Source organism: Astyanax mexicanus, chromosome 4 (assembly GCF_023375975.1).
Source record: "Astyanax mexicanus isolate ESR-SI-001 chromosome 4, AstMex3_surface, whole genome shotgun sequence".
NCBI classification, from domain to species: domain Eukaryota; kingdom Metazoa; phylum Chordata; class Actinopteri; order Characiformes; family Acestrorhamphidae; genus Astyanax; species Astyanax mexicanus.
In genome coordinates, this window is record NC_064411.1 from 32,805,001 (window position 1) to 32,819,344 (window position 14,344).

General features: G+C 37.1%; 1 protein-coding gene across 1 annotated transcript in view; it reads left to right on the forward strand.

Moving 5' to 3' along the window:
- The window catches only part of LOC125801640 (macrophage mannose receptor 1-like), a 224,400-nt gene extending 219,981 nt beyond the window's left edge, over positions 1-4,419 (forward strand). The window contains exons 5-7 of the mRNA XM_049478423.1: positions 1,393-1,743; positions 3,080-3,418; positions 3,505-4,419. Coding sequence (XP_049334380.1) covers positions 1,393-1,743; positions 3,080-3,418; positions 3,505-3,857 — 1,043 coding nt within the window. The 3' untranslated portion in view covers positions 3,858-4,419. The remainder of the gene's footprint in view (positions 1-1,392; positions 1,744-3,079; positions 3,419-3,504) is intronic.
- Positions 4,420-14,344: the final 9,925 nt, after the last annotated feature.

Below are 14,344 nucleotides of genomic sequence, written 5' to 3' on the forward strand. Positions count from 1 at the left end.
AAAACCTTTGTTGTAATTTCTTTAAGGGTCAGTTTAATAATATATGTAACAAACTGTGATACCGTGATAACCGTGATACCGCGGTATTTTCTGAGACGGTTATCATACCGTGAAAATCTCATACCGTTGCAACCCTAATTACTTATATCAATATGGTCTATTATTTATTTTGACACTTCTATTATTAGTTAAATATATTATTTGAATCAAAGTGTTTCGATACACTGTTTTGAAGTCTGTATCAAAACGAAAAAGCCACATGACTGCACAAAAACAGACTTAATTATGGCACACAGTTTCGAAACGTTTAAATCTTTTCTCGAGTTTGGGTAATAATAAAGTGAAAGCAGCAGATCTGAGATTAGAGCTGAGATATATGAGAGTTTAAAAATGTGATCTCTGATCTCAGAACTGTTTGTTGTAAACATGACCCAAGACAACAATGTCACATTTTGAAAGGGATCAATTTGATTAGATCTCCCAAAAAACACACTTTTGTCATCAGTAGGTTTGGCTGGAGTTTATATAGGGTGCTGCACAGGTGCAGCTGGTTGATAATGATCACCGCCAGGAATTATGGGACTTGGCGTTTTAAGCCCCAGAGGTGTGTCTCAATTCGGGCTGCATCCTTCGAAGGACTCATTTGAAGGCTGATTACGTCACCGCGGTGCGACTAGGCTGTCCCATTTCGAATGTGGCCGACGAATGCAGCCTACTTTTCCTCGGAAACGATGGATGCACATGGTGTATCCTTCACAGCCTATAGTATCCCAAGATTCATTGCTCGGCCTATTTCAGCACGAAAAGGGCGGAGTCAGCAGAGGAGTCTGTATTATGTAGTTTATAGATATATAAATATATACATATATATATATAAACTAAATAATACTTTATTCTAATTTCTTCTTTTTTTCCCAACTTCATTTCAAACACCCTTTTATTTGTTTATGTTCAGTTTCACCCATTCATATTTAAAACATTTAAGTATTTGCACAGTTAATTAACCTGGACTTTATTAATTTGGTATTTTGTGGTCTGAAGAAAACTAGAATCAAAATCTCTGGCTCATTTCTCAGCTCTGACTTTGGTTGTGGAAGGTAAAATCTCAAACATGAAACAGGAAAGACTCCGTAGGGTAGACTGTCCCATTTCAGTACTGCCATCGCAGCCTACCCATCCTTCGAAGGTCACACCTTCGTAGACCGCGTCCTTCGAAGGATGCAGCCCCTGAATTGGGACACACTGCAAGTCTACCATTTCTTCTCCTGCGTCTACCTGCTCCCTGCTGGAAGTCCAATTAAAATGTCTTAAAATGTCATTTTACCTGCAGATCCCCTGTGTAACACTTTAATTTCTGTTCCGCTTCATTAACTACAGAACGTTTCTCCACAGTCTTTTCTGCTGCAGAACAAAGAAATTCTCTCACAACTTTCCATCTCATAGAGAAGAACCTGACTCAGTCTGAAGCTCAAGCAGCTTGTAGAGAGAACTACACTGATCTGGTTACTGTGTATAATGATGAAGACATCACTGCACTGATCAGACTGACTGGTATCGGCTCTGCATGGACTGGTCTGTACAGGAACCAGTCCAGTGTAAAATGGTCTAATGGTGATAACGTTACATTCAGTGCTGCGACTGGAGACTGTGGCTCATGGCCCTGCTGTTCTGTTATGAAGGCTGGTGGTTCATGGGAAAATCTTCAGTGTACAGTGACAAGAAACTTCATGTGTTACAAACAAGGTAAATACTGTTTATTACTTATTTAGATTTCTGCTGTATGCGATGAATTGTTAGCTTGCTTCAGCTACAGAACATAAATTATCAAATTACTGTGCCTTTAAGAGTCTCCTCGTTTAAAAAAATACCGGAAGATTTTTTAATGATTTTAAATGTGCATCATATTTCTAAGATTTCCAGCTACACTGAAAAAGTATTTTCACAGCTTAATTTTTTCCTGACATGTTTACGTTCATTCTCTTACAGCTACTCGAAAGGGTGGACTTTTAAAAATATCTTAATTCTTAAATTAAATTTAAACCCAGACTACTTTATTACATAACTTGTTGGCTTTATAAATATGCATAAATAACAGCTTATTTTTGGGGAAAATGTTTGTACATTTATTTAAAAAAAAGAACAACTATTGACAATTTTCATTAAAAACAAAATGGATGCAATTGTACATTAAACCACAGAATAAAATATCTGATATTGTGGTGCTTGGAATACTGTATAATTGATTAAAAACAAATATTGCTAAATTGATTGTTTAAAAGGTTTTTCTGTTTTAAGTAATGTGTGATTTTTAACCATAAAAATGGTATTTGATAAAATCGTGGTTTATGGTGACTCTGATTTTTTCCGAAGATTTAGGTTTTCAAAAAGTATTTTAATTGCAGTGATTTTTTTACCACTACAGGGTGGACAGCCTAAACTTTACCTCAGCTAAGCATAATAATGATAATTATTATTATTTAATTAATATTATTATTTGCTGAACATGCAGCAGCAAGCGTCTTCAGTCCTTATCAAAAATAAGACATTGAGAAGGTAGTAATTTCACTGATCTTAAAGGATGTTGAAAGCTGTTTTCTTAAAGGGGCGGGGTTATCCCAGCAGGGACAAGAAATTCTCGGACATGTTTAAGTATTTTGATATATTTTTTTGAAAAATAGTTAAACATGAGAAACGTATTTAAAAAAACATCTTTAAAACTTAATATTTCTGATTGCAGCTTAAAATAATAAACCTGGCAAAAAACCTATCCCCACATCAAAGGAAACTGTATCAAATGTATACAAAGTACTTAATAATAAGGGTTAACAATCTTATATTTTTAATAATGAATTAATGTGTTAACTCAGAGTAAACTTTGAAAATGAATTTTTCTGTGTATGAAATTTTATCAGCAATGCTGCGACAGAACAGACTCACTGTATTGATATTGTGACACAAATACATTCAACACAACATTTAGATCATAAACTCCATCTACATGATATTAAATACTTATTTTGGTTCATGATAAGAGGTGTTTAATTGATGATCACAGTGATTTTATTCTTACCTTTTACAGTTCAGACTGACCTTACCTTCAGCTATCACCTGATCACTGATCAGTTTCTGACCTGGTATGAAGCTCAGAGTTACTGCAGGAAGAACTACACTGATCTGGTCAGCATCAGAGATCAGGAGCAGAATGAAGCAGTGAAGAAAGCAGGGATGAAGACAAAAGATCCCTTCTGGATTGGTCTGCTGCGTGATGACTGGCAGTGGGCTGATGGAGGAAGATCTGCTTACAGAAACTGGTGGGACGATCACCCTAAATCTCCTCCAGCAGACTGTGTGAAACTGGTATCAGGAAAAATGTATTCAGTGCCGTGCAGTAATACTGGATCTGCTCTGTGCTACAGCAGTAAGTCCTGACTTCTTCTATTGATCTGTTTCTTCTATTTCAGTCTAAAACATGCTTTTCTGTTTGTGCTCATGTGTCTCTATCAGTGCACATCCATGTTAGTGATGACACCATGAGCTGGGAGAACGCTCTGGACTACTGTAAGAAAGATAACAGGGATGGACTTCTGCGCATCGAGTCTGATCTGGAGCAGGAACAGCTGGAGTCTGAGCTCAGGAGGAGGGGTGTCTCTGGGCCGATGTGGGTGGGGCTTGGACAGAAGCGAATCACTGAGCTGCTGAAGTTGTCTAGTAGACTGTCTTTGGGTCCCTGGACCAAGTGGTCTGGAGAGCGCCCACCGCCTTCCAGCTGTGGTGCCCCGAACCCTGTGGAGAAATCATTCAGTGTGAAGACGAGCGTCTCTAAACTCAGAGCCGTCTGTCGACTTAAACAAACTTAACAGTTTAGTGTTTCTCTGACTCTTCGATTTCTTTCAGGAAGAGCTTCATCATTATAAACGCTCATCCGAATCAAGCAGTCGAGCAGATAAACACTAAAATGTGCAGAAATTCTTCATTTATACACCGTGTTTCAAAATGTTATGCAAGTGATATTTCACTCCGATTTTAACTAAATAGTCAATGTAAATAACAGTAAATATAATTTTAATTCATGACCCGTTTTAGTCCAATTTTATTAAACAAACCTCTGCCCCTCCTTGCTGACGTCGCGGCCTTGTTGGGACGTGGTGGCCATCCATCATCTGGACCATCCAGGGTTACACAGCATTTATCAGTAAACAAGACTGTTTGGAAATTAGTCTTTATGTATGTCTGGACCCACTGCAACCGTTTCTGCTTGTGAGCTCTGGTTAGGGGCGGCAGAATAGTAGATTTATACACAACTGCACCACAAGACTCCAGAGGCACCAGCAGCTTCAAATACCTGTTTGCTGGTTTGTAACGGCATTTTAGCAGCTGCTGTCTTAATCAGATTAATTTATCTATCAGAAACCTTCCTCATTTTGCCTTTATCTGCACAAACCTGTCTGTGCTCTGAATCAGCCACAAATCCCTGTACTTCACAGTACAATGATCACGCTTCAGTTTTTATGAATATTCTATTGTTTTCATATCTTGCAATGGCACTGCAATATTTCATGCTTTTCAGCAACAGAGAGATCCCTTTTCTTTCCCATGTTGCTTGAAACCTGTGGCCTGCTAAATAATGTGGAACAGTGCGTTTTGAGTTTTTTTTTTTTATTACTATAATTGGGAGGTTTGTTTAATAAAATTGGATTGATACTTAACAGGTCATGACTTAGAAATAATACTGACTGTCACTTGCTACACACTTCAGTTACTGTATATATTTTTTACAATGCTTAAACTTTCTTTACCTATAAGGTTTCGGTACAAAGGGTGATTTTTATAAAGTAATATTTCTACTGCATTTCTATTCCATATTTTATTTGAGAGGAAATATTGCAATGTGTTGCTGTGTAATTTCTGAACATTTATTAACAATAAAAAGAAACAAAATGTTATATTTGTTTGTATTAATGTGTAGTGTAAATTGTGCAGCACTTTTTCCAAGATTTTATATTAGATTAAATTATTTTACAGTAATTAGTTTAAAAAAAGTCCAGTTATCAGTTGATTCATAGCTGATAAACCACTGTTATTCTGTTGGGTTAGAAACAAATGACTGGGTAAAATTTCAGAGTATGAACATTTGAGCATATTGTTAAAACAGTCTCCCCCTGGTGGTAGAAAGATGTAGAGTGAAATGTAGATAATTTACAAACGTGCCCATTAACAACCCAGTAGAAATGTTTCGATCATACATGTTGCTTAGTATGAACACAGACACGTCCCTTACAGCTGCAGCCGAGCCACACTCAGAGACTTCGTTTTTGTTCCCGTGTCTGTCTGTGTTTCGGTTCCCTTCCCTGGTGGTTTTTCTGTTCCTGTCCCTGTACCTGTGTTCGTGTCCATTCCTGTTAATGTGTTCATCACTGTCCCCTGGCCCAGTAATGTGCAGTGCCCTGTCCAGTCTTTCCTCCATTTGCATCCCCAGTCCAGTCCTCCGTCCAGTCTCTCTTTACGTCCCCTCTCTAGTCCGCCTTTCTGTCCTCATTCCAGTGTCCGTCCCTATCCCCTGTCCAGTCCTCTATCAAGTCTCCGTTCGTGCCCCATGCCCAGTCTCCTTTCGCGTCCCCTGTCCAGTCCGCGTCCTCGTCCCTTGGCTTTCGTTTCGTTTTTGAGTGCCTCGGGAGCTGCGCGTTTAGGAGGGGCTTCTGTCACGTCCTTGCCCTGTTTCCAATCTGTGGTCATGTTTTTCTGTGTGTGTTTACCTGTTCCTTGTGCCTGTGCTCTCCCACGTGCTCCCTCTTTGTAGCTCCACCCCAGTGTTAGTCCACATCTTTACCTTTAGTGTTGTCACCTGTGTTCAGTTGTAGCTCCGTCCCCTAGCCCCAGGTGTTTCTAGTTCCCATGTGTATTTATAGCTGTGTGTTTCCTGTTCCCTTGTCGGTCCTTGTACGTTTCACGTCTGTCTGTGCGCCGTGTTTTCACTTGTGTTTCTTCAGTCCTGGTTTCTTTTGTTTATTCCATGTTTATTTTGTGTTTATTTTTGTTAAATATTTTTGTGGTTTGCGTTTGTGTTCGCCTCCTCGTCCTTCCTGCACCCCACCTGACACCCTTTTATTACTTCAACCCCATCATGCTGAGATTTATGTGTTTGTTTATTTATTTGTTTTTTATTAATATTTTGATCAAATATGTTGTGGATAAACAAAGGTGAAACCTTCTTGGCAGTTAAATTGGGAATATTTTTAAATACTCTACAAAAATCTACATGGAATAAAATGATCATAAACAAGGGACATCTCATATTAAGGTCCTGCAAGAATTACTTACAATTCATAATCATACAGGGGCTAAGCTGTCTGGGACAGGGTTAAACTTTTTTTAGTGAGAAAAAAATATTTTTCAAAGGTTTAATTAATTGACTACCAGTTAAAATGATCAAAAACTAATTTTGAGGTAATTTTACATTTGAAAAGTATGATCCAAAATTTACATATAAATATCTCAGAGATCATCTTGAGAGATAAATGTGAAATTAAACAGGGCGTAAATGTCTGTGCACTCCAGCAGAGTGCGCTCTCAGCCTGCCATTATTTCTCTCTCAAATCTAAGGCTGTGTTTGAAACAGAAAATTCTGCCTCAGTTCAGCATTTCTGACATTTCAGATGAAGCCTAATTAAATATAGAACTGTTCTTTGTTCTTTTTCAGGGATGTGTTTGCTGTAATCAGGAAAACTTGTTCTTAATAGCAGCCTTGTGTTCATTTTTCCTGACAATAAACAAAGATTTTACAGATTGCTAGTTCTACAGAAACGTTCACATCTGGGATGAAAAATGTCTTAATTCTTTAATAAATGTAAACTATATTATTACATAATAATTAGCTGTATGAATATTTTTTGTTATTTAAACATTGCGTGCACCAAAGAAAGGTACAATAAGGGACAGTAACACCAGGCACATTTTTTATTTTTATAAAATGTCACTAATCATCAAACCACATCATAAAATATCTGCACTTCTGTGGTGTTTAAAAAATCATTTGATGGCTCAAAAAGTATTTTTATGTATTAAAAGACTATAATTTCTTATGACGTCTCTGTACAAGCGTCTTCTCACGACCCTCCAGTCTCCTGATAACTTTACCTTTACTACGACTTTTTTAGTCTTAAAATCCAGTAAAACCTTGATTCAGTTAAAAAATCTTTAATTTTTTTCCTGCAAATCATGTAACAGTGTGTTAGCGTGTTTGCTATTTGGGTTAAAATCAGTAATGAGGAAAGTGCAAAGTACAAGTGCAAAGTCCCCCACAGTGTGGGCGTGGCCTAAATGCGTTCTGTCTCTGTAGCTTCTGAGTTCCTTTCTCCAGCATTCAAACGCATTAATGAACCAAGCAGCTCTCTACCTGTAAACACCCTAAAAATGTGGAAATGAGGTAAATGTTTGATGATATAGTGAACTAAGCTTGGTTATATTCATAAAAAAACTGTTTATGTAACGTTACATTTAGCTGTATGTCAGCACCTGTTGCTAAAGCTAAAGGTGGTTGCTAGGCAGTTGTAGTTAGCATGTTTGCTAACAGAATCAAGACTTAAGTAGTTTCTAAATATGGAGTACACAAGTGTGGACTCCCGTACTTGGCCAGGAGGAGTCCCGAGGACGGGATGACGCCATACAGTTCTTATGTAATTGGAACAGCTCTGTTCTTGATCATGTGACCCTCTCAGGAGAGTAGGAGCAGGTTTTCATATAGCCGTTTTTTTATAAATAAACTATATATCTGACGTCTAAACCCCTACATTCTTACCTAAAAATAACTTTAAACTTTATTTTATCACACAGCAGTACTATTTTCTAAACATATAACTTACAGTAAGTACTTTTTCCATTAAGCCGATACTGCTGCGAGGTGCATTCTGGGATGTTGGACTGTAAGAAGCCCACACTAGTCATCTTATTTGCATCTGTGATAATAAGTGGTCAATAAGAACACAATTATCCATTAACACATCGCATCCATTAATTCCAAAGGGGGGGGGGGGGGGGGGGTCCATACAATTATTTGTATGGACCACCACACATTAAACATGACATAATATGCAGCCTTGTTAAATGTCCCTTTTATTTAATAAAGTTTTTAAATAAATAATTTTTTTCATTTTATTTTAATACAATAGTTTATTTAGGCTCACACACTATTCCCTATTTCTTTTAAGTTTGTGCATGGTGATTGGTTAACTTACCTGTCATTCAATAGCCTGAGTAGTAGGCAGGGCTAGAACCTGCTGTGGGGAAGCTGTTACTGTAGGTCGACTTAGGTGTTTAAATACATAAGAAAGCAGGAAATTACATATGAAAATACATATGTAATTGTTAAATCTCTTAGGTTGTTAGCTAAACTTCATGGAGCAGCCTTTTTTTTAGTAACGGTATCTTAGATAGCTAGTATTGATAAGCCATCGGAAGTTTGCTGGTTGAGCTGTGTTGTTGCTAAGCAGATACTGTTAAAGGTGCAGCATTCAATTTTCCTCTCTTTTTTTCTAATTCTATGCAAATGTTTCGCGCCTGTAGGACTTTTTCCTGGAAGCATATTTGCATATAGTTTCCTCATCAGTGTATTTGCTTTTTGTTATGACCTGGTCTACAAGTCACGCCACAACAGGAAGTCAGAGTGGGCTCTCTCCCCAGATCCTCTGCCAGACCAAGCGCCGGACACTGTGCAAATGTAAAATGTACGTATTAGCATTATTTTATTGACAAGATTGACAATTCAGAGGCAGGATGCAAATGCAGGTCAGCCTTTTTATTAGTAGCCATTACAAAACAAAAACTAAGAACAAAAACGAGACAAAGAAACAAACAGTGACATAAAAACGAAGACTATTAAACAAAATAAAGAACAAGGTCTGTCAAACAAAGAATCAAAAATAAACAAAGAAACAAACAAACTTAAGAAACCAAACCAGAAACTTACACAAAACGGCAGGAATGAGGGTCAAACTAACAGCAATCACACAATAAAGCGGGGTAGAACACAACAGGGTAAAACAAAAAGCACAACCACATGTGTGTGTACAAATGAGGCAGGCGGGGCTAGTGCAGAGACAGGGTAATAAAAAACAAGGCCATGTGCTTACAGAACACATGGCTAGTAACACAAGACAGAAAAACTGAGGACAGAAGCACACAGAATCAAAAGAGAGAAATACAAGACAGGCACAGGACAAGGTGTGACATAACCCCCCCTTTAAAAGAGGGATAACAGAGGACAGGACAAGACAAGAGACAGAACTAAGAGGGAGGAACACAGGACAAGACAGGTGACCGGACTATGGACTAGACATTGGATATAAGGGGAGACTGGACAGGGAATGGGAACAGAGACCGGACAAAAGACTGTACAGGGAGCTGAGACTGGACAGGGGACACAGACTGGACGAAAGATCGTTAATAATTGTGAGTGTATATGTATTAGTATAAATATATAATAATACTGGATGCTGGTGATCTTTGGGACCTTAGGCAGCACTGCATTAAAAAGGCATGATTCTGTCTGTGTTCAGGAACACTACCAGAAATCATTACCTGTGAACACAGTAAGTAAGTGCAATCTACAAATACAGTATTAGGAAGGATGCCCAAAAATAACAGTTACATTTTCAGATAAGCTGAGAACTTGTTTGACTGGTTCTCCAGTCTCCAACCATGGAAACAGATGCAGCAGCCCTACGTCAGAGTGTTTCTGTGTTTATTAGAACATTTGTTTATCAGCTCCTGCCCACACAGGGTCTGACCTTACACTGACGTTATTATGATGAGCGTCATCCTTGTGTTTCAAACATTTCCACCTCATTCAGCAACGAGAACTTCAGCAGGTAAGATCTTTCTCACTACATGATCTCAACGGGGCTGGATTCCTCAAAACATCTCAGCACAAAGATGATTCTTAGAGAGTAGAACGAGCATCACACGGAACACTCTCTCTACTATCTCTCAGGATGATCCTGATGCTGAGATGCTTTTGAAAAACTTGGTCCTGATCTGTTGTTGTTGTTTTTTTATATTATTTGATAGTGTTGAATTATGTAGCTGTGTGTAAATTGGATTACATTCTTCATACCTCAGAACTGGTGGGAGTTTTTGGGGTTGTCATGGCTACCGTCCCATTCCTCCTTCTCCTTCTCTTCCTCCTCCTCCCAGGTAAATATATATTCATCTATTGGGTTTTTAATTATAATTTAAAACAAGGAACATAGGAGATATTTAATATATTTCCTACTTAAAAATTCAGCTGGTTTTAAAAGTTTTAAGCTGTTTTTTTGATGTTCATGTGTTTAATCAGCTTTTTACCAGCATAGTGTATGTTGCATTTAATTCTGGTCATCTATTAATCAGGTTGACCAGTGTGGCCTTGCTGGTTATGCTGGTCAAACAGTGAGTTCATGCTGGTCAAGCTTGGTTATACTGGTTATTTAGCTTGTTCAGGTTAAGAAATCACAAAAGGTTTATCTTTAAGATGGGAAATGTAATTATGCAATTCTAGAACAACATATACATAAAAAAAAAACAACAACAATAACAATGAAATATAAAATCATATATAATGTAAAGATAAAGACAGAATATTTAAAATATGCGAATAAAACTAAAGCAGAGATGTCAAATAAGACATAAGATAAAATATATACAGTAATAATATAACTAAGAACTCAAATTGAACATATATATAATATAATAAAATATATACACTAAATTGACAGAATATAGAAAGAAGAATATAACAGTGTGCAAAGTATAAATGAGTAGTTACTGTAAAAAAGTGCCAAATGTGAGATAATAAATGTGCAGCAGAATGCTGTGCAACAAGTATAATATTTGTATTGATCATTTTAATATTTAGTTAAAAAAATTCATCATAAATTATATATCTAATATGTATCTAGTTGTAAATAAATTCCACATATTTTTCCCTGGATATGTAAGGTTAGACTTTCTGTCATTAGGTGATTAAAGTGTTTATAAAAGTTTGCTTTAGAGTTTAATCTTCAGTTTATCTGTTTTTAATAAGTTTCATATTTAACAAGTCAGTTATTCTGTTACTTTCAAGCAGCATCAGATTGAATATTAATGCTGGTAAAATTCAGATACAAGAACTAAACAGCAGAATGTAAATCAGCGCCCCCTGGTGGATCAGAGGGAGCATAAACTGATTCATTTTTCATGTGACTGAATATCTTCAATATTAAATATGAGTTAATAAACTCCAGTAGACAGCGCTCTCACTACTGACTAATTATTTTAAATATTAATCAATTGGTTTATTTTATTTTTTAGGAAAAAAAGCTAAATGTAATGTACAGTAGCTGAGCAATAGGAACAAGCTAAACTACCCAACAATATGTTATCCCAGGTGATCGCTGTGACCTTACTTAGTAGTTGTTAAGGTGTTGCTAGGTGGTTGCTATCCCATGTGGTTGCTAAGGTGTTCCAATGTTGCTAAGTGGTTGTTAGCTTGTTTCTATGCTGTTGCTAGGCTGTTGCTATGGTATTCAAGATAGTTGAATACCAAGATGGTTGCTACAATGTTGCGAAGTTGTTCCTAGCTGGTTGCTATTGTGTTGCTTGGTGGTCGCTAAGGTGTTGCTAGCTGGTTTCTATGCTGTTGCTAATCTGTTGCTATGGTATCCAAGACAGTTGCTGTGGTGTTACTGAGTGGTTGCTAGGCTATGCAAGGTGATTGGTACAATGTTGCTAAGTTGTTCCTAACTCATTGCTATTGTTTTGCTGAATGGATGCTAAGGTGTTCCTATGTTGCTAATTGGTTTTTAGCTGGTTTCTCTGCTGTTGCTGTGGTATACAAGATGGTTGCTATGGTGTCACAGAGCTTGCTAAGGTATGCAATATGGTTGCTACAATATTGCTATGTTGTTTCTAGCTGGTTGCTATTGTGTTGTTAGGTGGTTGATGTGGTACCCAATATGGTGTTTTTATGTTAATAAGTGATTACTATCTGGTTTCTATGCTGTTGCTAGGCTGCTGCTATGGTATCCAAGATGGTTGCTGGGGTGCTACTGAGTGGTTGCTAGGTAGTTGCTATGCTGCTAAGTGGATTCTAGCTGGTTTCTCGGCTGTTGCTGTGGTATAAAAGACTGTTGTTGTGGTGTCTCAGAGAGGTTACTAGGGTATGCAAGATGGTTGCTACAATATTGCTATGTTGTTTCTAGCTGGTTGCTATTGTGTTGTTAGGTGGTTGCTGTGGTATCCAATATGGTTGCTATTTATGTTGATAAGTGGTTTCAAGCTGTTGCATGGATGTTACTCCATGCTAATTGGTTCATTGCTAAGCTGTTGTTAGATGGTTGCTATGGAAACTGTATGTTTGACAAATTTTGAAAGATTACTGAGTGTTTCCAGTCGTGTTTCGAGTGCTTTCTAGGTGTTGTTGAAAATGCTTGTGAGTGAATGGGAGGAACGAGGGATGAAAAAACAGCAAATAGTTGAGTTCATTGATTTGCAACAATAAATATTTATTAGTCCATTTTTAATGAGCTGTAAAATGTTTGTGTGTAAAGATTTAGACACATCTACTCGTGTTTATTTGTGTTCTGCTTCATTAACTACAGAACGTTTCTCCACAGTCTTTTCTCCTGCAGAACAAAGTCCTCTCAGAACTTTCCATCTCATTGAGAAGAATATGACTCAGTCTGAAGCTCGAGCAGCTTGTAGAGAGAACTACACTGATCTGGTCACTGTGTGCAGTGAAGAAGAGAACACTGCACTGATTAATCTGATCAACACTCGGCTGCCTGCATACAGTACAGTCTTGTTTGGTCTTCAGCGCAGTCAGTTCAGTTCTAAATGGTCTAATGGTGATGAAGTTACATTCAGTGCTCTGACTGGAAGCTGTGGGCCAAAGCCCTGCTGTGCTGCTATGAAGACTAATGCATCATGGGAAAGTCCTCTGTGTACAGAGAGAAGAAACTTCATGTGTTATAAACAAGGTAAATACTGTTTATTAACTATTGAGCTTCAGATTTGAAAGGTCATCTTTATTCTTGTTACTGTTTTCACACAACCATTTACCACAATTTCTTTATACCTTATTATTAAATAATATTTTTTTTATCCTGTTATATATGCTGAATGTGTGTAAATCATCTAGGTTCTTATTGGCTGCTTTGTATTTAGGAAGTTGTGCTACTTAGACACTATGTATGAGTTCAACTAAATGTACTTTAATGTTTGTATACTGTATATTATACTTTATATATGGTGTAACACTTTCAGCTGAAAATCCATGTATAAACGTAAGATGTAAAGTGAAATAATAGAACTACTTCACTACTGTACTTAAGTACTAAAAGGCTGTGTCTGTATCTACTGGAGTATTATTTTTATTCGTACTTCCACTTTTACTTCACTGCATATTTTCCATGAGTGTAATACTTTTACTCTGATACATGGTTTATGTGCTGCACTGTTAATCGTTTTATAGAAACTAGTATAAAAATGTTCAGAGCGGTGGATGCTCTGCACTGTCACTGGGTTTGATAAAGCTGTTCATCATTGAGTGAATCAAGTGATTAATCTAATCTTATAAAAGATGGTGCTGCTCCCATTCTGCCTTACACACTGAGTACTACTACTTTCAGTACTTCAGTACTATATTTTACAAATAAACTACTTAAACAATACCTAAATACAAAAAATGTTGAATACTTTAGTTCTTCCATTAAGTGTAGAGCTTAAAGAACACTTCAACTTCTACTTAAGTCACTTTTTTATGATAAAGCACTTATAATGAGCACTGATAATCAGATTAACTACAGCAGTTCTCTGTGAATGATTGTGATTAATCTTATCAGGATCAATCATCTTACAATGTGTGTGTGCTAAAATGTCACTAGCCATGTTAAAAGGTTGAATTACAGGAGAATTTTGTGTTCAAACTTGGTAACTTACTAATTTGCATAACAAAAATGAAAGTGTAAATTTTCCAGATTATTGGCGTGCATTAACACATTAATGTTTAATATTTAATAAAAGCACCACACATTTAAAGAAAAGTATATAAAAGTTATTCTACAGTAAACTCTATTTCTAGATAAGATATGATCTTTCAGTTTCTTTGTTGTCTGTTAGGGCATAAAGGGGGTTGTTGCTGTTATACAGTGGCTTGCAAAAGTATTGGAACTTGGTGGTTTTGAAGTGGAAGAATAATGCTGAATGCGTCAGGATAGAAGAGAGTAACAAAGTTTTGTTGAAGTCAGACAGTGTTGCGTACACCAAGAATCTGCTCACCCAGCTAACCCGCTCATTCCTGTTTATACTCTCTCTCAGCCCCTCACCCCGATCC